This window comes from Salvelinus namaycush, chromosome 27 (genome assembly GCF_016432855.1).
Source record: "Salvelinus namaycush isolate Seneca chromosome 27, SaNama_1.0, whole genome shotgun sequence".
Classification (NCBI taxonomy): domain Eukaryota; kingdom Metazoa; phylum Chordata; class Actinopteri; order Salmoniformes; family Salmonidae; genus Salvelinus; species Salvelinus namaycush.
This window is the reverse complement of record NC_052333.1, coordinates 6,656,395-6,683,083: the sequence shown is the minus strand read 5'-3', so window position 1 is coordinate 6,683,083 and position 26,689 is coordinate 6,656,395. Positions and strand designations below refer to the sequence as shown.

The window sequence follows — 26,689 nt, the reverse complement described above, 5'->3', positions numbered from 1 at the left end:
TCGTTTCTTGTTTTTTCTCTCTTCTTTAATAAAAGAAGATGTATTTTGCACACGCTGCGCCTTGGTCCACTCTCTCACAAGAAGACGATCGTGACAGAATTACCCACCAATCTAGGACCAAGCGGCGTGTCAAGCGGCAACAGGACCCACCTACACAGGATTCATGGACATGGGAGGAGATACTGGATGGTAAGGGACCTTGGGCACAACCGGGAGAATATCGCCTCCCTCGTGAAGAGCTGGAGGCAGCTAAAGCCGAGAGGAGGCGATATGAGGAGGCAGCACGGAAGCAAGGCTGGAAGCCCGTGAGTACAACACAAAAATTTCTTGGGGGGGGGCCTTAAAGGGAGTGTGGCGAAGTCAGGTAGGAGACCTGCGCCTACTCCCTGTACTTACCGTGGAGAGCGAGAGTACGGGCAGACACCGTGTTACAGTCCAGCTCCACGTATCGGCCGGGCTAGATTGAGCGTTGAGCCGGATGTCATGAAGCCGGCCCAACGCATCTGGCCACCAGTGCGTCTCCTCGGGCCGGCTTACATGGCACCAGCCTTACGCATGGTGTCCCCGGTTCGCCTACATAGCCCGGTGCGGGTTATTCCACCTCCCCGCACTGGTCGGGCGACGGGGAGCATACAACCAGGTAAGGTTGGACAGGCTCAGTGCTCAAGGGAGCCAGTACGCCTGCACGGTCCGGTATTTCCGGCGCCACCTCCCCGCTCCAGCCCAGTACCACCAGTTCCGGCACCACGCACTAGGCCTAATGTGCGTCCCCAGGGTCCAGCATGCCCTGTTCCTTCTCCCCGCACTAGCCCTGAGATGCGTGTCCTCAGCCCGGTACCTCCAGTTCCGGCACCACGCACCAGGCCTACGGTGCGTCTCAGCCGGCCAGAGTCTGCCGTCTGCCCAACGGCGCCTGAACTGCCCGTCTGCCCAACGGCGCCTGAACTGCCCGTCTGCCCAACGGCGCCTGAACTGCCCGTCTGCCCAACGGCGCCTGAACTGCCCGTCTGCCCAACGCCGTCTGAACTGTCCGTCTGCCAAGCGCCGCATGAACTGCCCGTCTGTACTGAGTATTCAAAGCCGCCCGTCTGTACTGAGCCTGCAAAGCCGCCCGTCTGTACTGAGCCTGCAAAGCCGCCCGTCTGCCATGAGCCTTCAGAGCCGTCCGCCAGACAGGAGCCGCTAGAGCCTTCCGCCAGACAGGAGCCGCTAGAGCCTTCCGCCAGACAGGAGCCGCCAAAGCCTTCCGCCAGACAGGAGCAGCCAGAGCCTTCCGCCAGACAGGATCAGCCAGAGCCTTCCGCCAGCCATGAGCAGCCAGATCCGTCAGCCAGCCATGAGCAGCCAGATCCGTCAGCCAGCCATGAGCAGCCAGATCCGTCAGCCAGCCATGAGCAGCCAGATCCGTCAGCCAGCCATGAGCAGCCAGATCCGTCAGCCAGCCATGAGCAGCCAGATCCGTCAGCCAGCCATGAGCAGCCAGATCCGTCAGCCAGCCATAAGCCGTCCAGCCAGGATCCGCCAGAGCCGTCATCCAGCCAGGATCCGCCAGAGCCGTCATCCAGCCAGGATCCGCCAGAGCCGTCATCCAGCCAGGATCCGCCAGAGCCAGCCAGCCAGGATCCGCCAGCCAGCCAGGATCCGCCAGAGCCAGCCAGCCAGGATCCGCCATCCAGCCAGGATCCGTCCCTCAGTCCGGAGCTGCCGTCCCTCAGTCCGGAGCTGCCCCTTATCCTGGTGCTGCCCCTTATCCTGGTGCTGCCCCTTATCCTGGTGCTGCCCCTTAGTCCGGTGCTGCCCCTTATCCTGGTGCTGCCCCTTAGTCCGGTGCTGCCCCTTAGTCCGGTGCTGCCCCTTAGTCCGGTGCTGCCCCTTAGTCCGGTGCTGCCCCTTAGTCCGGTGCTGCCCCTTAGTCCGGTGCTGCCCCTTAGTCCGGTGCTGCCCCTTAATCCAGTGGGGTTAATGTGGAGGGTGGTCATTTGGAGGAGGCTACGAAAGCGGGTAGTGACTATGGTGGGGTGGGGACCACGACCAGTGCCAGAGCCGCCACCGTGGACAGACGCCCACCCAGACCCTCCCCTAGACTTTATGCTGGTGCGCCCAGAGTTCGCACCTTAAGGGGGGGGTTATGTCACGTTCCTGACCTATTGTTCCTTTTTCTTTTATTTATTTAGTTGGTCAGGGCGTGAGTTGGGGTGGGTTGTCTTTGTGTGTTTTTGTATTGTCTAGGGTGTTGTATGGTTTAGGGGGTTAAGTAGAGTAGATGGTTTAGTGTTCAGTGTAGGTGTCTAGGAAAGTCTATGGTTGCCTGAATTGGTTCTCAATTAGAGACAGCTGGTTATTGTTGTCTCTGATTGGGAGCCATATTTAAGGCAGCCATAGGCTTTAGCTGTTGTGGGTAATTGTCTATGTGTAGTGTTTGTGTCAGCACTATTTATATGTATAGCTTCACGGTCGTCATTTTGTTAGTTTGTGTATAGTTGTTCGTTTCTTGTTTTTTCTCTCTTCTTTAATAAAAGAAGATGTATTTTGCACACGCTGCGCCTTGGTCCACTCTCTCACAAGAAGACGATCGTGACATTGATTTGAATATGAAGAAGCCTCCTTTGACACTTTTTAACAACTGTTTTAAGAAGGAACCAGCAGCAACCACCATTTCAGGAAGAGTGAGAGAGATCAGAGTATTGACCTTAAAAAATATGTATGCCTCTCTGAGATCTGTTAGATGCACTTCATCACCTGCTTATTCAATTAAAGACAAAGACAAGCTCTGGAGTCCTGGGAAGTGGACATACACCAGATCCATTTGAGTTAATATTTTGGTAACCACTTTAGCCTGCATGTAAAATGCTCTATAACTGGTTATAAGCATGTATGGTCAATCCAATATACAGTGCATTCCGAAAGTATTCAGACCCCTTTGGCGTTATGTTACGTTATTGCCGTATTCTAAAATTGACTAAATTGTTTTTTCCCCTCATCAATCTACACACAATACCCCATAATGACAAAGCAAAAACAGGTTTTTAGAAATGTTTGCAAAAAAAACACACAAAAAAACACGTATTTACATAAATATTCAGACCCTTTGCTATGACACTGGAAATTGAGCTCAGGTGCATCCTGTTTCCATTGATCATCCTTGAGATGTTTCTACAACTTACTTGGATGTATGATCAATCCACTATACATACCGTAGATACTCATTCATAGAGCTTGAGAGGATCTGCAGAGAAGAATGGGAGAAACTCTCAAATACAGGTATGCCAAGCTTGTAGCATCATACCCAAGAAGACTCGAGGCTGCTTCAACAAAGTACTGAGTAAAGGGTCTGAAAACTTACATAAATGTGATATTTAAGTTTTTTATTTAGAATATATTTGCAAAAATGTCTAAAAAACTGTTTTTGGTTTGTCATTATGGGGTATTGCGCGTAGATTGAGCATTTTAATCTATTTAAGAATAAGGCTGTAATGTAACAAAATGTGGAAAAAGTCAAGGGGTCTGAATACTTTCCAAATGCACTGTAGAAAGACATTCATGTAGAACGGCTCACATGTAAAAGTCTAACCATGTCCTCATCTACACCAACACATGTATTCTATCTCTCCTCTACAGTGCGGTGAGAAATCGCAGAATGGTGTTTTACTAAATGACTGAAGAGTTTGACTGTGTGATACTAGGTGGCTTCTTGTGTAAATATTTTCCGTCTGGATTTTAATGATTTGTATTTGTGTGGAATGGGGTTGCCATAGGGTCCTGGTCTACATACTGAATGGGGTTGCCATAGGGGCCTGGTCTACATACTGAATGGGGTTCCTTGTGAGACATTACCTAGGAAATAGGTTTGAGGGTTATTGTTACTGGCATGACAGAGAGAGGAGACAGGCAGTGAAGTCAATCACTTCATATAGTAGAACAACTCCAGCCATATTCATGCAATATCTGATCTAATGGAAGGATGCAGACTGCCTTCGTCACAGCAGAGTTGACCCTGTTGTCATGTATTCACCAGTGTGTCAGTGGCATAATCAATACATGCCAGTTAGCTGCCTGTCACCACACCCACTATGCCCCCACTGCATCCAAGGCTAAGCTACTTTATGCTCATAACTGACATAACGGTGTGTCCAGAAACAGCCTCGGGCCCCGGCACACTGCAGATGGTACGTGATGCTTTCAGTGGCCATTTTCTTTATTAACAATAGAAGATTCGAGTGAGTCTTTATGACTCCATATGAATTAGATTGTATAATTTCTCTGCCATTTTTAAAGTCATGTGCCCCTCTGCCCTTGACTTTTCCTAAATAAGTATATTTAACACACGTATGTTGTGAGAATTTCGATATCACAATCAGAATAAGTATTCAGACCCTTTACGCAGTACTTTGTTGAAGCACCTTTGGCAGCCATTTGTGTTATAAGCAGCTTCAGGAGGACATTTGCTTTTTTTATTCTTTTATCATCCTTGGTCATTTTTCGACCTTTTACCAGCAATATCAATTGGAACCTGGCTAATACTAGAAACCATTATTTATTTTACCGCTCATCAACCAGGACCTGTGTGACAAACCTGGACGTTATTTTTGTCAGTAGCCTACAACATTTTTTTTGAACTCCAAGAAATGATACTGCATATCGTGCCTTTTAAAGGACCGGTCCTTGCAGAATGCTGAAGCCACCAAACGAAGCATCGGGGAGTGCTGGCTTTCCATTTGGTGGTGACGTCGGGTCCGGGGACCGCCACTGATAGAACCGGGGGAGCCTAAGCCAGTTCGTCAGGCTGTCACGCCCTAGCTGGCTAGAGAGGTTTCTTGCCCCGGTTGGCTCGGAAGGAGCCCATCCCACGGCAGGCCTTAGCCGGATCGTCAGGTTTTTTCACCCAGCCGGCTTGTCAGTCTGCTACGCCTCTGCCGGATCATCGGGCACCCACGATGAGCCGGCTGAGGCCTTTATGCCTCAGCCGGCTCGCCAGGCTCTCACGTGCCAGCCAGTTCGTTGGGATTTCACGCCCAGCCGGCTTGTCCAGCGCCCATGCCTCGGCCGGCCCGTCAGGCTCGCCCAGGTGGGACGCCGGGTGGCACCCCTGGAGGTGTGGGTACTGTCACGCCTGCTCCCGCTCTTCCACCCTGGTGCTCGAGGGTGCCAGGCTCCCCAGCATTACACTCCTGCCACCAACATAACCACACCTGACTTCCCCCGTCACGCACATCAGTGATTATTGGACTCACCTGGACTCAATCACCTCTGTCATTACCTCCCCTATATCTGTCTGTTCCCAGCTTCAGCATTGATTGTCAAATGTCCTTGTATACCCGTGTGCTGACGTTGTTTCTGTCTTGTTCCATGTCTGTTCTGAATAAATGTTTGACTCCCCATACCTGCTTCTCTACTCCAGCGTCGGTCCTTACACATATACTGTTTGAACCCAGGTCTGCATGGCATTCTATAATAAAGTTTGTCATTAGTCAGGATGTTGATGATTACACACAAACAGGACATTAGAACATTGATAGGAAAGGTAATTTTAACACAAACATCACGGTGACATCCTGAAGGCTTTTGCGGTGGCATGAAGGATCCTGATTAAAGGGGACGTGTCCAGAAGCAGCGCCAGGCTAATTACGCCGCATTTTTTAAAATTGTCTATTTTCTGTCACTTTTAGAAGACAGGCTTGCTGATGGGAGAGAAAGAGCAGAGAGATGGGGGGGAAAAAATGAAAATATCACATTTACATAAGTATTCAGACTCTTTACTCATTACTTTTTTGAAGCATCTTTGGCAGCGATTACAGCCTTTAGTCTTCTTGGGTATTAAGCTACAAGCTTGGCACACCTGTATTTGGGGAGTTTCTCCCATTCTTCTCTGCAGACCCTCTCAAGCTTTGTCAGTTTGGATGGTGAGTGTCGCACAGCTATTTCCAGGTTCTTGGTCACCTCCCTGACCAAGGCTCTTCTCCCCCGACTGCTCAGTTTGGCCGGGCGGCCAGCTCTAGGAAGAGTCGTGGATGTTCCGAACTTCTTCCATTTAAGAATGATGGAGGCCAATGTGTTCTTGGGGACCCTTCAATGCTGCAGAAATGTTTTGCTACCCTTCCCCTGGTCTGTGCCTCGCCACAATCCTGTCTCGGAGCTCTACGGACAATTCCTTCGACCTCATGGCTTGGTTTTTGGTCTGACATGCACTGTCAACTGTGGGACCTTATATAGACAGGTGTGTGCCTTTCCAAATCATGTCCAAACAACTGAATTGAATTTTCTTGGAAAGCAACTCCAGTGTATATTTGACCTTGTGTTTTAGGTTATTGTCCGGCTGAAAGGTGAATTTGTCTCCCAGAGTCTATTGGAATGCAGACTGAACCAGGTTTTCCTCTAGGATTTTGCCTGTGCTTATTAACTCAAGTTTGTTTCTTTTTATCCTACAAAAATTCCCTAGTCCTTGCCGATGACTTGCATACCCATACATGATTCAGCCAACACCTTGGCTTGAAAATATGAAGAGTGGTACTCGGTGATGTGTTGTGTTTGGATTTGCCCAAAACATAACACTTTGTATTCAGGACATAATGTTTATTTCTATGCCACATTGTTTGCAGTTTGACTTTAGTGTCATGCACATACTGGACATGGATCCTTCTTTTCACTCTATCAATTAGCTTAGTATTGAGGAGTAACTACAATGTTGTTGATTTTGTCTCCTTGTCTCAGCTATTGAGCTGTTTTAAAGACAGCATTGGCCTCCTGGTGAATTCATGAGTGAGTCCATGCAACTTAATATGTGACTTGCACATTTTTAGCCCTGAACTTATTTAGGCTTGCCATAACAAAGGGGTTGAATACTTATTGACTCAAGACATTTGAGCTTTTCATTTTTAAATCATTTGTAAAAATGTCTAAAAACACAAGTTCACTTTGACAGTATGGGGTATTGTGTGTAGGCCAGTGACATTACATCTCAATTTAATCATTTTTACATGTAGGGTGTAGTACAATAAAATGTGGAAAAAAGGCGTGTGAATACTTTCTGAAGGTACTGTAGACATTGTAGGTACATTCTGAATCATTGTGGAATTATTCTGCCTTGCTATATGCAGTGATTGACTTCATTTCCTGTTTCCATTCTCATTCGTGTCCAAAGTTGATTTCCTGTGTGTTTAATGTCTGAGCACAAACTACACAAGAGAGATAGAATATGTAATGCTTTCAATGAGAAAACAAGCTTGACGGTTAGAAACTAAACACTTAATTCTGCAACTGGGATTCTTGGTAAATAACAAGATTGTCAACTGAGAATATGCAACTGTCTATAGTCCAACCAATGGGCTACAATTGATTGGACTTTAAGCATTCTAACATCCAGCATGTAATGTGTAAACCCACCTCAGAGGTTGATTATAGGTGTTTTACACTGTGTTCTCATCAGACAGGGAAGTCACATTCATCCATAGAATGTCATGTGTAAACCCACCTCAGAGGTTAATTATAGGTGTTTTACACTGTGTTCTCATCAGACAGGGAAGTCACATTCATCCATAGAATGTCATGTGAACCCACCTCAGAGGTTGAATAGGTTTCCAATAGGGATTCACTCTCCAGTGTAACATCCACATGTTAAGTGTATGTTCTTCTAGCTAGCAGAGTATTGACGGAAATACTGTAATGATTGGAATCCATGATATCATGAGACTTACATGATGTTGTTGATGATGATGATGATGATGATGATGATGATGATGGTAATAATGGTGATGATGATGAATGTGAGGATGATGATGATGAAGGTGCTGACACTGCTGATGTGGCTGCTGCTGCTGCTGATGAAGATGGTGATGATGATGATGGTGATGATGAATGTGAGGATGATGATGAAGGTGCTGACTAATGCTGCTGCTGCTGATGATGATGGTGATGGTGATGATGATGATGATGATGATGGTGATGATGATGATGATGATGGTGATGGTGATGATGATGATGATGATGATGATGATGATGATGATGATGATGATGGTGATGATGATGATAACTCTACTGATAAAGACAAGTATTATATTAATATTCATGATATCGAGGACAGAGCGTCCTAAATGTGACAACCGCCACAATCGCTACCTCGCTTTCTAATTTCCGCACGTCATCAGCAATGTTCTCATCTCAGCATACTCAAAAAGTGCCTTCGTCTGCCCACTACAACATTTACATCAAAGGCATCCGCAGACACTTACCTGCATGCTGTACACTAGACTAAAGTCCCTCATATAGACGGGTTGGCTGACAACGTCACTGAAATGATGTGTGTGTATCGATGGGTCAGATAGCTTGCAAACAGTTACTTGTTTCAGGTAGCTTTATGTTGTTCTCGATACCATGTCTTGTTTTGAGGTGTTTTGACTGGTTTCATGTCAATGCTAATATGGAAAAAATTCGCTAGCTAGCTAACCAACAACTTTAACGATGTATTTGAGAAACAACAAGTGCAAATGTAGTTGTTTTCAATAAACATTGGAGACTAAATATAGTTGACATGATATCAACAATCTTCTAAGCCAACCCCATCTGTTTTGCCCCATAGCTATGCACACTTCGGTTTTACTAACCAACCCGTCTATACAATAATTCAGGAATGATGACCTTCTATCCAGGAAAGTAACTAATGCATATGAATGTACTCGTCCTACCTGGTTCGTACAGATTAAAGTCTATTATTTGTAAAAATGATATGGTTCTCAAGGTCTGTGGGGTTACAAGAGTGTGAGATATGCTTTTCACAGCCGCAAATAAGACATTATAAACACAGTACGTACAGTGAAGATTTAGGTTTAAAATAAGGTATTATCAACACCATACACTGATTACATAACTCTGTAATAATCACAACACTCCTTAAATCAAGACTTACACACGAGACCTAACATTATTCAACACAATCCTCATTCCCTACTCACTGGCAGCGCCAACCGTTTTCATAACTGCATACAAAACATGCAGAGGCAGGCTATACAGACAGGCTATACAGACAGGCTATACAGACAGGCTATACAGGCAGGCTATACAGGCAGGCTATACAGACAGGCTATACAGACAGGCTATACAGACAGGCTATACAGTCAGGCTATACAGACAGGCTATACAGGCAGGCTATACAGACAGGCTATACAGACAGGCTATACAGACAGGCTATACAGACAGACTATACAGGCAGGCTATACAGACAGGCTATACAGACAGGCTATACAGGCAGGCTATACAGTCAGGCTATACAGACAGGCTATACAGACAGGCTATACAGACAGGCTATACAGTCAGGCTATACAGACAGGCTATACAGGTAGGCTATACAGACATGCTATAAAGACAGGCTATACAGGCAGGCTATACAGGCAGGCTATACAGACAGGCTATACAGACAGGCTATACAGACAGGCTATACAGACAGGCTATATAGTCAGGCTATACAGACAGGCTATACAGACAGGCTATACAGACAGGCTATACAGGCAGGCTATACAGACAGGCTGTACAGACAGGCTATACAGGCAGGCTATACAGACAGACTATACAGACAGGCTACACAGACAGGCTATACAGGCAGGCTATACAGACAGGCTATACAGACAGGCTGTACAGACAGGCTATACAGGCAGGCTATACAGACAGACTATACAGACAGGCTATACAGTCAGGCTATACAGTCAGGCTATACAGACAGGCTATACAGACAGGCTGTACAGACAGGCTATACAGGCAGGCTATACAGACAGGCTGTACAGACAGGCTATACAGGCAGGCTATACAGACAGGCTGTACAGACAGGCTATACAGGCAGGCTATACAGACAGACTATACAGACAGGCTACACAGACAGGCTATACAGGCAGGCTATACAGACAGGCTATACAGGCAGGCTATACAGTCAGGCTATACAGACAGGCTATACAGACAGGCTATACAGACAGGCTATACAGTCAGGCTATACAGACAGGCTATACAGGTAGGCTATACAGACATGCTATACAGACAGGCTATACAGACAGGCTATAAAGACAGGCTATACAGGCAGGCTATACAGGCAGGCTATACAGGCAGGCTATACAGACAGGCTATACAGACAGGCAGGCTATACAGACAGGCTATACAGACAGGCTATACAGACAGGCTATATAGTCAGGCTATACAGACAGGCTATACAGACAGGCTATACAGACAGGCTATACAGACAGGCTATACAGGCAGGCTATACAGACAGGCTGTACAGACAGGCTATACAGGCAGGCTATACAGACAGACTATACAGACAGGCTACACAGACAGGCTATACAGGCAGGCTATACAGACAGGCTATACAGACAGGCTGTACAGACAGGCTATACAGGCAGGCTATACAGACAGACTATACAGACAGGCTATACAGTCAGGCTATACAGTCAGGCTATACAGACAGGCTATACAGACAGGCTGTACAGACAGGCTATACAGGCAGGCTATACAGACAGGCTGTACAGACAGGCTATACAGGCAGGCTATACAGACAGACTATACAGACAGGCTACACAGACAGGCTATACAGGCAGGCTATACAGACAGGCTATACAGACAGGCTGTACAGACAGGCTATACAGGCAGGCTATACAGTCAGGCTATACAGGCAGGCTATACAGACAGGCTATACAGACAGGCTGTACAGACAGGCTATAAAGGCAGGCTATACAGACAGGCTATATAGTCAGGCTATACAGACAGGCTATACAGACAGGCTATACAGACAGGCTGTACAGACAGGCTATACAGGCAGGCTATACAGACAGACTATACAGACAGGCTATACAGTCAGGCTATACAGTCAGGCTATACAGACAGGCTATACAGACAGGCTGTACAGACAGGCTATACAGGCAGGCTATACAGACAGGCTGTACAGACAGGCTATACAGACAGGCTATACAGGCAGGCTATACAGACAGACTATACAGACAGGCTGTACAGACAGGCTATACAGACAGGCTGTACAGACAGGCTATAAAGGCAGGCTATACAGACAGGCTATACAACACAGTATCTACAGGCATCAGGATGTCTTCCGCTGTGTTTGTGTGTGTGTGTGTGTGTGTGTGTGTGTGTGTGTGTGTGTGTGTGTGTGTGTGTGTGTGTGTGTGTGTGTGTGTGTGTGTGTGTGTGTGTGTGTGTGTGTGTGTGTGTGTGTGTACATGTGCATGTGCGTGTGTATGTGCATGCATTATTCTGTATATGTCTGTGTTTCTGCACACACAGTATGTGTATGTGAAGAAGAGAAAGCAGTGTTTCCTGAAGCAGCTGGAGGAGCTGAGCTGTGCGCCAGCGCCCCCCATCCCCCAGATGGGTGTAACTATAGCAGAGCTATACACAGGCAGGAAGGCCTAAGGGAGGAATGATGCTAGCTGGAGGTGGAGATGGTGGTGCTGCTGGTGGTGGTGGTGGAAGTGGTGGTGCTGCTGGTGGTGGTGGTGGAGGTGGTTGAGGTGGAGGTAGTGGTGGTGGTGGTGGAAGTGGTGGTGCTGCTGGTGGTGGTGGTGGAGGTGGTTGAGGTGGAGGTGGTGGTGGTGGTGGTGGAAGTGGAAGTGGTGGTGTTGCTGGTGGTGGTGGTTGAGGTGGAGGTAGTGGTGGTGGTGCAGGTAGTGGTGGTGGTGGAGGTAGTGGTGGTGGTGGTGGAGGTGGTGGTGGTGGAGGTAGTGGTTGTGGAGGAGGTGGTGGTGGAGGTAGTGGTGGTGGTGGAGGTGGAGGTAGTGGTTGTGGAGGTGGAGGTGATGGAGGTGGAGGTAGTGGTGGTGGTGGTGGTGATGGTGGAGGTAGTGGTGGTGGAGGTGGTAGAAGTGGTGGAGGTTGTTGAGGTGGAGGTGGTAGAAGTGGTGGAGGTGGAGGTGGTGGTGGAGGTGGTTGAGGTGGAGGCAGTGGTGGTGGTAGAAGTGGTGGAGGTGGTTGAGGTGGAGGTAGTGGTGGTGGAGGTGGTGGTGGAGGTGGTGAATGTAGTGGTGGTTGAGGTGGTGGTGGAAGTGTGGGTGGTGGTGGAGGTGGTGGAGGTGGTGAATGTAGTGGTGGTTGAGGTGGTGGACGTAGTGGTGGTTGAGGTGGAGGTAGTGGTGGTGGAGAGCATGGGGCAGGATGTTTACTTAGATTGTTTGTGTCTCTCTGTCTGTCTGTGTATGTGTGTAAACGTGTGCGTGTTAGTGTGTGTGTGTGTCTCTCTGTCTGTCTGTGTATGTGTGTATGTGTGCGTGTTAGTGTGTGTGTGCGTGTTAGTTAGTGTGTGTGTTAGTGTGTCTCTCTGTCTGTCTGTGTATGTGTGAACGTGTGCGTGTTAGTGTGTGTGTCTGTGAGGAGGGTGCCAGGGAAGTGAATGCGTGGGCAGCATGAGGATTATACAATACACTTCATCAATACAGTCCTGGCAGCATAGGTGCTAGTTCGTTATATATATATATATATATATATATATATATATATATATATTATATATATATATATATATATATATATATATATATATATATATATATATATATATATAAATAAGAGAGAGAGAGAGAGAGAGAGAGAGAGAGAGAGAGAGAGAGAGAGAGAGAGAGAGAGAGAGAAACAGAGAGAGAGAGAGACAGAGAGAGAGAGAGAGAGAGAGAGAGAGAGAGAGAGAGAGAGAGAGAGAGAGAGAGAGAGAGAGAGACAGAGAGAGACAGAGAGAGAGAGAGAGAATAAGACCATCTGAACCCATGCCAAGTAGGCTGTGTAGCTATGCAGTTTTCAATGTCTACTTAGACATTAAATACCTTCTTACTGTCTTGTCTTGTCTTGTCTCAGTGGGTGGTGGTTACAATCAAAAACAAAGAAAATGTTGTCAGTTTTTCCCCCCTAGAGTTTATCGGTGTGCATGATTGAATCCATGCTCCATGCCTCTAAATGGATCAGAAGCTATTACAGTATTTTAACAGGAAAAGACAGTCACACACAGGATGTATAAAGGAGTAAACAAACCATTACATAGCATGATGGTTAAGAAGTCATATTATCATCAGAAGTGTCATCAGACTGTCAGGGTCTAATTGGCCATGTCAAACCCCACATCAAGAAAGCTGTACAGTATGTAAACACAGCCTGTGTGTGTGTGTGGGGGGGGGGGGGGGGGGATTTGAGCAGATCTAATTGTTATTATTATACAGTAGCACTCTAACGCTATAATGAAACCCTGGTACAGCTGTGGAAATGATAACATCCTTTCCATCTCTCAGAAGCCGTGGTGACTTACACAATTTAAAAAGCAGTGAATCCATTACATTTTGGAGAGATAATTGAACGAGACAGACTGTCTTGCTTCTCTCCTGAAATGCTTGATGCATATTTGTATAACCCTGAAATTTCACTGGGTATCAAGGCCGTGCGTGGAGGCAGCTAATGGTGGATTGGCGGACGGACGGGCTGGCGGGTAGGTCGTGGATGAATTGGCCTGGGGGCCCAGAATAAATACACTGAGCAAAAATATAAATACAATATGCAACATTTTCAAAGGTTTTACTGAGTTACAGTTCATATAAGGAAATCAGTCAATTTAAATAAATGAATTAGGTCCTAATCTATGGATTTCACATGACTGGGAATACAGATATGCATCTGTTGGTCACAGATAGCTTTAAAAAGGCGTGGATCAGAAAACCAGTCAGTATCTGGTGTGACCATTAGTTGCCTCCTGAAGCGCAACACATCTCCTTCTCATAGAGTTGATCAGGCTGTTGATTATGGCCTGTGGAATGTTGTCCCCCACCTCTTCAGTGCTTGTGCGAAGTTACTGGATATTGGCAGGAACTGGAACACGCTGTTGTACACGTCGATCGAAAACATCCCAAACACGCTCAATGGGTGACATGTTGACTTTATTGAGTCTATTTTAGTTTTACAGGGACAGTGCACATTAATCAACGTTTCAGTAAAAGTGCCGGTTTTAGCCAGCCGGCTAATTTTCAACCGCAGTGCCTGTCTGGTGAGTATGCAGGCTATGGAAGAACTGAGACATTTTCAGCTTCCAGGAAATGTGTACATATCCTTGTGACACGGGGCCGTGCATTATAATGCTGAAACATGAGGTGATGGCGGTGGATGAATGGCACAACAATGGGCCTCACGATCTTGTCACTGTATTTCTGTGCATTCAAATCGTCATTGATAAAATGCAATTGTGTTTGTTGTCCGTAGCTTATGCCTGCTCATACCATAACCCCACCGCCGCCATGGGGCACTCGGTTCACAACGTTGACATCATCAAACCGCTCGCCCAATACGACACCATCTGCCATCTGCCCAGTACAGTTGAAACCGGGATTCATCCGTGAAGAGCAGTTCTCCAGTGTACCAGTGGCCATCGAAGGTGAGCATTTGATCACTGAAGTTGGATAGGACACCAAACTGCTGTCAGGTCAAGACCCTGGTGAGGATGACGAGCAAGCGGAAGAGCTTCCCTGAGGCGGTTTCTGACAGTTTGTGCAGAAATTATTTGGTTGTGCAAACCCACAATTTCATCAGCTGTCCAGGTGGCTGGTCTCAGACAATCCCGCAGGTGAAGAAGCCGGATGTGGCGAACCTGGGTTGGCGTGATTACACGTGCTCTGTGATTGTGAGGCCGGTTGGACGTACTGCCAAATTCTCTAAAATTATATTGAAGGTGGCTTAAGGTAGATGAATTAACATTAAATTATCTGGTAACAGCTCTGGTGGACGTTCCTGCAGTCAGCATTCCAATTGCACGCTCCCTTAAAACTTGACACGTGTGGCATTGTGTTGTGTGACAAAACTGCACATTTCAGAGTGGCTTTTATTGTCCCCAGCACAAGGTGTATCTGTGTAATGATCATGCTGTTTAATCAGCTTCTTGAAATGCCACACCTGTCAGGTGGATGGATTATCTTGGCAAAGGAGAAATTCAAACAAATGTGTGCACACAATTTAAGAGGAATAAGCTTTTTGTGCGTTTCTGTTCAGTTTAAATGGGGAAGTCAAAGCTGAGCAAAGAGATGTATTCATTCCACTAATACTAAACATGTGCTTGGAAAATAGAAACATCTCTATTTTGTGTATTTGAGCAACGTTTTTTCGGGGTGTGGATAACGCCATCTTGAATTGCCATAGTAATGACTGAAACGTATGCATCATTGGTAGGAGCAAAGACAGTACAGTATGGTAAGGTTAATAAACTCTGTGGTAGGAGCAAAGACAGTACAGTACGGTAAGGTTAATAAACTCTGTGGTAGGAGCAAAGACAGTACAGTATGGTAAGGTTAATAAACTCTGTGGTAGGAGCAAAGACAGTACAGTACGGTAAGGTTAATAAACTCTGTGGTAGGAGCAAAGACAGTACAGTACGGTAAGGTTAATAAACTCTGTGGTAGGAGCAAAGACAGTACAGTATGGTAAGGTTAATAAACTCTGTGGTAGGAGCAAAGACAGTACAGTACGGTAAGGTTAATAAACTCTGTGGTAGGAGCAAAGACAGTACAGTACGGTAAGGTTAATAAACTCTGTGGTAGGAGCAAAGACAGTACAGTATGGTAAGGTTAATAAACTCTGTGGTAGGAGCAAAGACAGTACAGTACGGTAAGGTTAATAAACTCTGTGGTAGGAGCAAAGACAGTACAGTACGGTAAGGTTTAGAAACTCTGTGGTAGGAGTGAGCAAATTGTGAGTGTTGGCATGGAGACTGAAAGTGCTGCCACCAGGTGGTGTCTTGTCTCTATTGGACCTGAATGGGTTTTCGCAACGTTGACAGCTCTGTCATTGAGATCAGGACAACAATATTAAGGTAAGGAAATGTATACAATTCATTTTTATGTTGGTAATTATAATATGTACATTTTAGAGTATTTTTTCCCGATTGATAAGATGAGTTTGTGGAATTATTTGTTGATAACAAAGTGAGAAGACAATCATCCAAAACAAGGGAAGGTAGCTAGGTAGTTGATTTAACTCTTGTCTTGGCTTTTTGATGTAAATACTTTCATTGATAACTGTACAAAATAAAATGCTCATATTGACAATTTGAAGAACATTTGTCATTTAGGCTAGACCAGGGATGGGCAACTTTGATGGGGGTGCAGTGATCATGAAGGGCTGCAGTGACTTGTGGGTCTGCGTAGCCACACACGCAGTCAGAGCCCTAGACTTTTCAGGGTCTAAGTGACATCTGGTTTTCTCCCCTCTTGACAGAAAATGTTGCTATGTGGCGTAAAGAAAATGTTGCTATGTGGCGTAAAGAAAATGTTGCTATGGGGCGTAAAGAAAATGTTGCTATGGGGCGTAAAGAAAATGTTGCTATGGGGCGTAAAGAAAATGTTGCTATGGGGCGTAAAGAAAATGTTGCTATGGGGCGTAAAGAAAATGTTGCTATGGGGCGTAAAGAAAATGTTGCTATGGGGCGTAAAGAAAATGTTGCTATGGGGCGTAAAGAAAATGTTACTATGGGGCGTAAAGAAAATGTTGCTATGGGGCGTAAAGAAAATGTTGCTATGGGGCGTAAAGAAAATAGTGCAGTTTGAAAGGAAGTTTGCTGCAATTCTACACATTTTGCCATAATAGGGTGGAGAGAAATGTTTGCAGTTTTTAATATGATATCTGAGTGAGAGTGACACAGGCTAATTGAAGGACTGTCAGTGACTGACAAAACCACAGAAAATCTTCTGATGCAGAACCAAATGTATAAATTGCACCTGGTTTATTCTACTATTGAAACCCCGACTGAGTTCCTAAACAAAATCTGAAAGATTGGCAGAGGTGAGTAGGGTGGAGGGTGGTAGATGAGGGTAGTAGAGGTGAGGAGGGTGGTAGAAGAGAGGAGGGTGGTTGATGAGAGGAGGGTGGTGAAGGAGAGGAGGGTGGTAGATGGGGGTGGTAGATGAGAGGAGGGTGGTAGAAGAGATGAGGGTGGTAGATGAGAGGAGGGTGGTAGAAGAGATGGGGGTGGTAGATGAGAGGAGGGTGGTAGAGATGAGAAGGGTGGTAGAGGGTAGTAAGGGAGAGAAGGGTGGTAGAGATGAGAAGGGTGGTAGAGGGTGGTAAGGGAGGGGAGGGTGGTAGGTTGAGTAGAGTTTCTAAACCATTTTTGTCTTTCTGTAGATCCTTGCATGTCCAGTCTGTCTGTATAGTCCAATATGTCTAGTCCAGTATGTATGTGTAGTCCAGTCTGTCTGTCTAGTCCAGTATGTCTGTCTAGTCCAGTATGTCTGTCTAGTCCAGTATGTCTGTATAGTCCAGTATGTCTGTCTAGTCCAGTATGTCTGTCTAGTCCAGTATGTCTGTCTAGTCCAGTATGTCTGTGTAGTCCAGTATGTCTGTCTAGTCCAGTATGTCTGTATAGTCCAGTATGTCTGTCTAGTCCAGTATGTCTGTATAGTCCAGTATGTCTGTGTAGTCCAGTCTGTCTGTCTAGTCCAGTATGTCTGTATAGTCCAGTATGTCTGTATAGTCCAGTCTGTCTGTGTAGTCCAGTCTGTCTGTCTAGTACAGTATGTCTGTATAGTCCAGTATGTCTGTCTAGTACAGTATGTCTGTCTAGTCCAGTAGGACCCTTACAGTGTCTGGTTTTGATAACTTTTGGTTTGATGTGGACTGATGAGGACCTTAGAGAACAGCTGGTCTAAGTGGGATCTCACACAGACAGTTTAACTCTAATAATAAAACACTCCGACAGATCAGAACAAAGTATCAGAACCAGCAGCTGGATCAGAAGCCGTCCCATCCAACAGGAGTCTCTCTGCTGTTCATTTTATGAGCGAATACAAGAGATCAACAACAGAAACAATGAGAGGGGATAGGAGAAGAGACTTACCTTCATAGTATAATTTAAAGCCGTGAGCGCTCACAGCAAAGTCACTGGTAAGACGCAGGGAGAAGACGGACCCCGTGCTCGTGACTGGTGGAGGGATTGAGAATCCTGTTAACCTATAAGTAAAAGGAGACATCATGCAATACACCAATCAGAATTAGCTGGAGACACTATTAACTAAATAGCACACAGACACCAGTGAGAACGGCCAATAGGATACTATGAACCAATAACATACCCCAATCAGAATGATGTGAAGATGTACATAGACAACCAGTAGCAGCCTGGCAAGTCTCACCAACCAGTCAGCCCAATGTTGTCATTCAGCTAAAATAGCACAGTGGAGTTACAGTGTGATCTCTGGAGCCAGGAGTAGAGCGCTGAGTAGTAGTGAATATATCACCGTCATGTGGAGGGAGAACATATTGATTCTACGGCCCCATTTCAAAGTAAAGATCGTTATAACATTTCAAATGTACACGAGCTCAGGCTTATTTATGGGCTACACTAGCTCTTGGTAGGCTATTAACATTTCGTTGGCTGGAGTTTGTTTCAATAAAGTGATTTCAAAAAGCCATACTGTGAAGAGAGGTGGGGAAAATATACACATCAATAGAGACCATACAGATGTACTGTAGGATATTCATTTGAGGCAATTTGCTACAGCAGGGAAATAATCCTGCAGCAACAGAAAATTAGAATTATTATGTGGATAAAAAAATGTATGAACATTTTTGTAGGGGTTGATACATTTTGCGTAAGGGAAAATCAAGTCTAAAATTTCAAAGTGGAAATTACAAACTTCAGAAGCCTTTTTCAAACTCAAATAGACTACAAGTTTAAAATGTCCTACATTGCGGGAAAGTTCTCCTGCAACAGGGTGATCAAATTACGATCCTACAGGCTATATGCAGGCTATACCATGGGTTAAAACTAAGATATGATACATTCTAGATCAGCAAAGGAAGTAGATAGCTGAGAGCAATAGCAAAGACTAGTGGTGATACGCTCTGTCAATAGAGTGAAAACAACACTTTATATGCATTAGACATGAAATTGCATTGGAGGGTAAATCACTGAACCAGAAAAAAGTAGTCCACATTTAGCACTTTCTGAGATTGCGTGTCAACAGGATCATTGAAAGTCAGGCACAATGTACAGTACGTACCAGAAACCTCCAAACCCAGATATGGGTTGACTTTTGCCCCGCAGGCCTCCAGAAGCCCACTGCTACCATTAGCAATGCAAAGACTCCTGCTTCTCCTTAAGGCTAAATTCAAATCCACATGACTATGTGTTAGAAGGTGCCGTGTGGCTCCGCTTGATAAAGATGGGTGTTAGCCATGCCATGTAGAGTACACACAGTCTAGTATGTGTGTATGAGCCATGCAGGAATTGCACCCACGGCCCTGGCTTACACAGACAGTGAACTCCAAAAGGAAAACTCCAGCACGTTAGATTTGAAATGGTACAATGACTACGAGGTTAAAGTGCAGACTGTCAGCTTTAATTTGAGGGTATTTTCATCCATATCGGGTGAACCGTTTTAGAAATTACAGCTCAAGTTAAAGCTGACAGTCTGCACTTTAACCTCATAGTCATTGTACCATTTCAAATCCAACGTGCTGGAGAACAGAGCCAAAACAACAAACAATGTGTCACTGTCCCAATAGTGTTGAAACTCACTGCATAAATGTATGTACTCACAAAACTGTAACTTAAGCTGCATTGGATAAAAGCCTCTGTTAAGTTGCGTATCAAAGTAGGTGTCGCCGCAAAAAAATGTGCTTAGTTCAAAAGCCATTTTGATAAGGTACTAGAAATGGCACGATGCAAGTAGCAGTGAAAACCCACTGCCAACTGGTCTTCATGTTAATCTCGTAGGGAGAAACAACCAGATCAATATCAAAAAGTTCTGAATAATTAAACACTGAATATTAACAGAGGAGTGTGTGTGTACTTCAAATTGCGTCACGCGTACAGAGATCCTATTGGCTATGCTAATAAACTAGAATAGAGTGAGTGAAATATTTATAAAAGCTTTTGCATAACCGCCCCAGGAGATCACAGAGTATCCCTTTAATATGATCAACCTTTCAACTTGTCGTCGGCTTCAAAGAACTTGAGCGAGAAGAGAGTAAGTACCTTTTATTCTGCACATACTGTCTTCAACAAACAATTCATCTCTCTCTTGCTCTCTCCCCCCCTCTCCCCCTCCCATCCTTCTTTCTCCCTCCTATTTCCCTCTCTCTCTCAAGGTTTCTCTCCACCCACCATTGGCTCACAAATGGATAACTAGCCACAGATTTTACAATGTAATGCATATTAACATACATGTCACATGGAATGACGCTGGAGAGTCGAAGCAGGTCCAGGGAGTCAAACATTTAATAAAGAACGGACATGTAACGAGACAGGAACAGCGTCAGCAAACTAATAATACAGACAAAAAACGATCAATGCAGCAGCGGGGAACAGAGCAAGGGAACTGACAAATAGAGGGGAGGAAATAAACAGATGATAAGTGAGTCCAGGTGAGTCCAATATCGCTGATGCGCGTGACGAGGGAAGGCAGGTGTGCGTAATAGATGATAGGAGTGAGTGATGCAGGGCAGCCTGGGGTCCTCTAGCTCCAGAGGGGGGAAGAGCGGGAGCAGAAGTAACAGTACCCCCCCCCCCCCCCCCCCCCGCCTAGGCCTAGACGCGCCACCCGGCGTCCCACCTGGGCGAACCGGCTGAGACATGGGCGCTGGGCAAGCCGGTTGGGGCGTGGGAGCCCAATGAACCGGCAGGAGCGTGAGAGCCTGGCGAGCCGGCTGAGGCATTGGAGCCTAACATCTGGCTGAAGCAAGACGCCCGTCGATCCTGCTGCAGAGAGGGAGCACGACTATCCAGCAGAGCGTGACGTGGGATGGAAACCTGCCGAGCCAATCGAGGAAACAAAACCTTTCGAGCCAGCCAGGGCGTGGACGCCCAACGGGCTGGCTTAGGCACCCCCGGTTCCATCGGCGGCGGAATCATCCCCGACGTCACCAAACAAAACAAAAAGCAAAAAAAAAAACACCTGGACCGGCTGGGCGAACAAGACCTGACAATCCGGCTGAGGCCCAATGTGGGATGGGCGTCATCTGAGCCAACCGGGGCAAGGGAACCTCTCAAGCCAGCTAGGGCATGGAAGCCCAACAAGCTGGCTAGGCACCCCCGGTTCCATCGGCGGTGACCCAGAGCCGATGTCACCATACCAACTGGAACGCCAGGAAACGCCAGGAGTACTCCCCGATGCTTCGTATGGTGGCTGCTGCATTCTGTCACATGGAATGACGCTGGAGAGACGAAGCAGGTACGGGAAGTAAAACATTTAATAAAGAACGGACATGGAACGAGACAGGAACAGCGTCAGCAAACTAATAATACAGACAAAAAACGATCAATGCAGTAGCGGGGAACAGAGCTGGGAACTGACAAATATAGGGGAGGAAATAAACAGATGATAAGTGAGTCCAGGTGAGTCCAATATCGCTGAAACGCGTGACGAGGGGAGGCAGGCGTGCGTAACAGATGATAGGGGTGAGTGATGCAGGGCAGCCTGGCGCCCTCTAGCGCCAGAGGGGGGAAGAGCGGGAGCAGACGTGACAATACATACAGTGTCATTTGCCAATTTCTTTGATCATTTGATGGCCACAGGTTCATTACAAATATGTTTTTCATATATATATTTTTATATCTGACAGTATAATCTCAATAAGACTACCAAGCATAGAGCCAGTAACATACTGTAGAATCTCAATAAAACTACCAAGCATAGAGCCAGTAACATACTGTAGAATCTCAATAAGACAACCAATCATAGACACAGTAACATACTGTAAAATCTCAATAACACTACCAAGCATAGACACAGTAACATACTGTAGAATCTCAATAACACTACCAAGCATAGAGACCGTAATATACTGTAGAGTCTCAATAAGACTACCAATCATAGACACAGTAACATACTGTAGAATCTCAATAACACTACCAAGCATAGAGACCGTAATATACTGTAGAGTCTCAATAAGACTACCAATCATAGACACAGTAACATACTGTAGAATCTCAATAACACTACCAAGCATAGAGCCAGTAACATACTGTAGAATCTCAATAAGACTACCAAGCATAGAGACAGCAACACACTGTGCTTAAGTGTGACAGATTATCCTCTATATTTGAACAAAAATACCAATCCAAGTGAGTTGTGAGTGTGGAGTAAAAACCCAACACCTTGATAATGTCTGCTTTAAGTGCAATATCTTCAAAAAGCGTTTGAGGGACAACAATTCCTCACAACGGATTAATTTCTGTCATTATCTTTGTAAAGCAGGGGAAAAGAGAGGGATTTGTGAGACTGGGTGGTACACATTCACTCAGCTACTGTCTTAATGAGGTATCTGCTGCTCTCACACAAGCGTCCTAACCCTCGGGAGCTTCCCAACCCTAGGAGGCTTCCCACCACTGTGTCTCACACACACACACACACACACACACACACACACACACACACACACACACACACACACACACACACACACACACACACACACACACACACACACACACACACACACACACACACGCATGCACAAAGTAAAATAAAATGGCGCCAACAGAGAGGGATGCCGTGCTTCTAGCTCTCAGGAAACTTTGCAGTATTTTGTTTTCTTATGTGTTCTTTCTTACATTATTAGCCTAGAAATGGTTTTGTGTTATTACATAAAGCAGGGAAGAACTATTGAATATCAGAGCGGCAGTAACTCACCAGCACTACCAGCATTACGATAAGGAATACGACTTTTCTGAATCGGATCCTTTGTTTGTACCCCCCAGGGCAATTGAACTGATTCCAGAGGCCGGAGGAGAGGTACTCGGAGTGGTCTTCTAGTCTGATTTAGGAGGCGCGCACACCACCCACCGCTTCTGAGTATATTACTCGCTAATGTTTAGTTACTGGATAATAAAGTTGACGAGCTCAGGGCGAGAATTTCTTTCCAGAGAGACATCAGGGATTGTAACATACTCTGTTTCACAGGGCACTCTAGGGATATACTGTCTGAGTCCGGCCAGCCAGTTGGGTTCTCAGTTCATCGCACAGACAGGAATAAATATATCTCCGGAAGAAGAAGGGCGGGGTTGTATGTTTCATTATTAACGACTCATGGTGTGATTGTGATAACATACAGGAACTTAAGTCCTCTTCAACCTCAGGAGGCTGAAGAAATGTGGCTTGTCACCTAAAACCCTCACAAACCTATACATTTGCACAATTGAGAGCATCCTTTTGGGCTGTATCACCACCTAGCAAACTACCTGCCCTCCAAGACACCTGCAGCACCCGATGTCACAGGAAGGCCAAAAAGATCATCAAGGACAACAACCACCCAAGCCACTGCCTGTTCACCCAGCTATCATCTAGAAGGTGAGGTCAGTACAGGTGCATCAAAGCTGGGACAGAGAGACTTAAAAACAGCTTCTATCTCAAGGCCATCAGACTGTTAAATACTGTTAAAAAGCTATCACTAGCACATTAGAGGCTGCTGTCCTACAGTGGTTTCTCCTTTAAAAGTTGCGTCATACTGCATTCTGTGGCACGTCATTTAATTGTCAGCCATTTTTTCTGTTAATGCGAGTTAGTGCTAATTTGACCACTAGAGGGTATCTTTGAGAAGCATTCGATATTCTTCCATATTGCAGGCACGCGGGAGACCGTGGTTCAATTCCCTGACCGGGAGGAAGGATTAGGCTGTCCTTGTAAATAAGAATTTGTTCTTAACTTATTCCATATGTGTTACTTCATAGATGTGATGTCTTCACTATTATTCTACAATGTAGAAAATAGTAAAAATATAGACAAATCCTGGAATGAGTAGGTGTGTCCAAACTTTGACTGGTACTTGCTTAATTCATTTGATTAATATTATGGTACATCTATTCCATAAAAAACGAAAAACCCTCTGGGTTTCTGTTAGGATGGAATGTAAAATATGGCGCTGTACAACGTGACGGTCGGCAGTACAGTACTGGGCTATTTAGCTAAAGAATCCCTGTGTCTTGCGGATGGGAGAATGGGGTTCAATCTCCCGATGGGGAGGGAGGAGTAGGCTGTCGTTGTAAATAAGAATTTGATTTCAACTGATTTCACAGTTGTGATGTCTTCACCATTATTCTACAATGTAGAAATTAGTAAAAATAAAGAAAAATCCTGGAATGAGTAGGTGTGTCATATTAAAACCTTGGGACCCAAGTGCATAATGAGTGCTCTACCTCCCCCTTGTGGTGGTCTGGAGCAATGACGCCGTGACCCTGGGTACCTCTAAGTCCCACTGTGCAAGCTCGCAACTTTTGAAGGAGGAACCACTGTATATACATAGACTTGGAATCACTGGCCACTTTAATAATGCAACACACAATAATGGAACTTTTAAATTGTTTACATATTTTGCATCACTCATCTCATATATACAGTATTCTATACTATTCTACTGTACTATTCTACTGCTCTCCCAAATATTTATATATTCTTAATTCCTTTACTGTAGATTTGTATGTATTGTTGTGAAATTGTTAGATACTGCACTGTTAGAGCTAGAAACACACGCATTTCGCTACACGCGCAATAACATCTGCTAAACACATGTATGTGACAAATAAAATTAGATTTTGAAGCAGGCACACATCCATACGTGCTCACAAATGCACGTAGACACATGCACACACACACACACGCACACACATGCACCCTTGCACACCCACACACACAGGTACGCACGCACAGGCTAAAACTCACACACACACATCATATGATATGGTTAGCCAATATGTTAAACAGCTATCCATGCGATGTGGGACCTGCCATGTGTCTGAAATGTATTCAGCCTGGATCACAGACTTTCACTAGGCTTTGATGTTTACAACCTTCAAGAGCCATTACAAATCAAGTCAAATACAACGTCCTGTAACCTACTCAAAATACTATTCAATTTCCTTGGCCAGGCTTACAGTACACAGATCAACGACCATTATGACAATTACATAAAAGGACAATAACTAGCACTGTATAGCTGGCTGTATAATGTGGAAAAGAGCAGAACACTCAACAGGACTAATCACTGTTGTTCTGGGTTATACAGTACAGATGCATGTTTATTGGTACACTGAGTTGTCAGGGATCCAGGGACGGTTTGTGGTTTACATCTGCTTGGGTGGAGACACACATGACAATGCATTCAGCTCCTTCTCTACCATGCCTCTCTGGCGCCCTGCTCGCACGCACGCACGCACACACACATGCACGCACACACACAAACACACATGCACGCACGCACGCACACACACACACACACACACATGCACGCACGCACGCACGCACGCACGCACGCACGCACGCACGCACGCACACACACACACACATGCACACACACACACACACGCACGCACACACGCACACACGCACACACACGTGCACAGCTTCCTTCACTGAGAGTTTGCATGCGTATTCCCTTGGTCGTGGATGCCTTTTTTAACTGCTATGCGAGTTAGAACGAGTACATCTACCCTCCGTACCTTCAGCGCCCATCAGCCAGAACCATACTGCTCATATTGCTCTCTTCCTAGTGGAGCTATCAAAGGTTCAAGTTGGATAGACAGGGAGCCTTGGCAGGGTACATGAGACCTTAAACACAATTACCCATAAGCTCAAGATGCACTCTCATATTTAAAAGCCACCTTGCTGACACATCATAATAACACCTGTATAGAAGGGGGGTTTCCAAAAGTAGGCCTCAGAATATTCAGATTAATAAGAAGAAAATCACATTTTAACGTGCTGAGAACACGCTGAGAAGTGATCCTGTGACCATGAAACGATAAACCACACCATTACAATTACACTCATAATTCTAATGCTGTGTCACCATATGCACCCCTCCCTTTAATCTGGTCATTCCATAAATGTACTCACTCACTCACTGACCCATACTCCAGTCTATTTTTATGATCACTATTGTCTCCCTCCATCCCTCATCTCAACCCTTCAATGAAAGTAGCTTTCTCACACAAACAGAGGAGGAATAATAACACTCCATGTAAAACAGTGTGTGGCATGCTGGCTGCTACTACTTACCATTGCAGGTCTGCTCACTGTACCATTTTGTGATGAATGCTCACATTCTCCTCAATACATTGGATAGAGACACAGAGAGTAGTAGGGCTGTCACTAGTGCTTAAGGTTTCCGGAGGGGAGATAGACTGGAAGATCAGCCAGACTGTTCAGATCACCACTCCCCTCTATCTGTTTCAGGCAGATTGTCAGAGACAGAACCGGCTGCAGAGTGGCTGAAATAACATTACGCACTGAATAAGCAGAAGTTTAAAAAAAACGTATTTACACTTTACCAGCAATACCTTAGAGCGCAACACGTAGTCGTATCACTTGATTTTCCCCAATATAGCCCCCCTCCGCAGTCTGAGATGATGTGAGGAGTCTGGTCTCAGCTCATTCAGCTGGGCTTTTCTCTCCTTTCATTAGTAGCAAACAAACAGAGATGCATCTGGAGGTACAACTCAGTGATGTGAGTTTATTGACACATGACTTCAATTAAATTCCTGAGCTGAGTGATTTTTTTTAGACGACTCTCAGGTGTAACGAAGAGGAGCGAGCGAAAACAGATACCAGGGTCTGGTTCTGTATCACAATATTTTTCGTAATGCCTAATCCTCTGGACCTGCCAATTTCCCCTCGTTATGGTCAACAGCTAGGCTAGGTCCATCACAATCACAAAACAGAGCAAAGGTCTGGGCTAATGAGACAACAAGCAT

General features: G+C 45.5%; 1 protein-coding gene across 1 annotated transcript in view; it reads right to left on the bottom strand.

Annotated features, from left to right (window-relative positions):
* The window catches only part of LOC120022010 (CUB and sushi domain-containing protein 3-like), an 803,421-nt gene that overhangs the window by 592,068 nt on the left and 184,664 nt on the right, over positions 1-26,689 (bottom strand). The window contains exon 3 of the mRNA XM_038965812.1: positions 17,837-17,949. Coding sequence (XP_038821740.1) covers positions 17,837-17,949 — 113 coding nt within the window. The remainder of the gene's footprint in view (positions 1-17,836; positions 17,950-26,689) is intronic.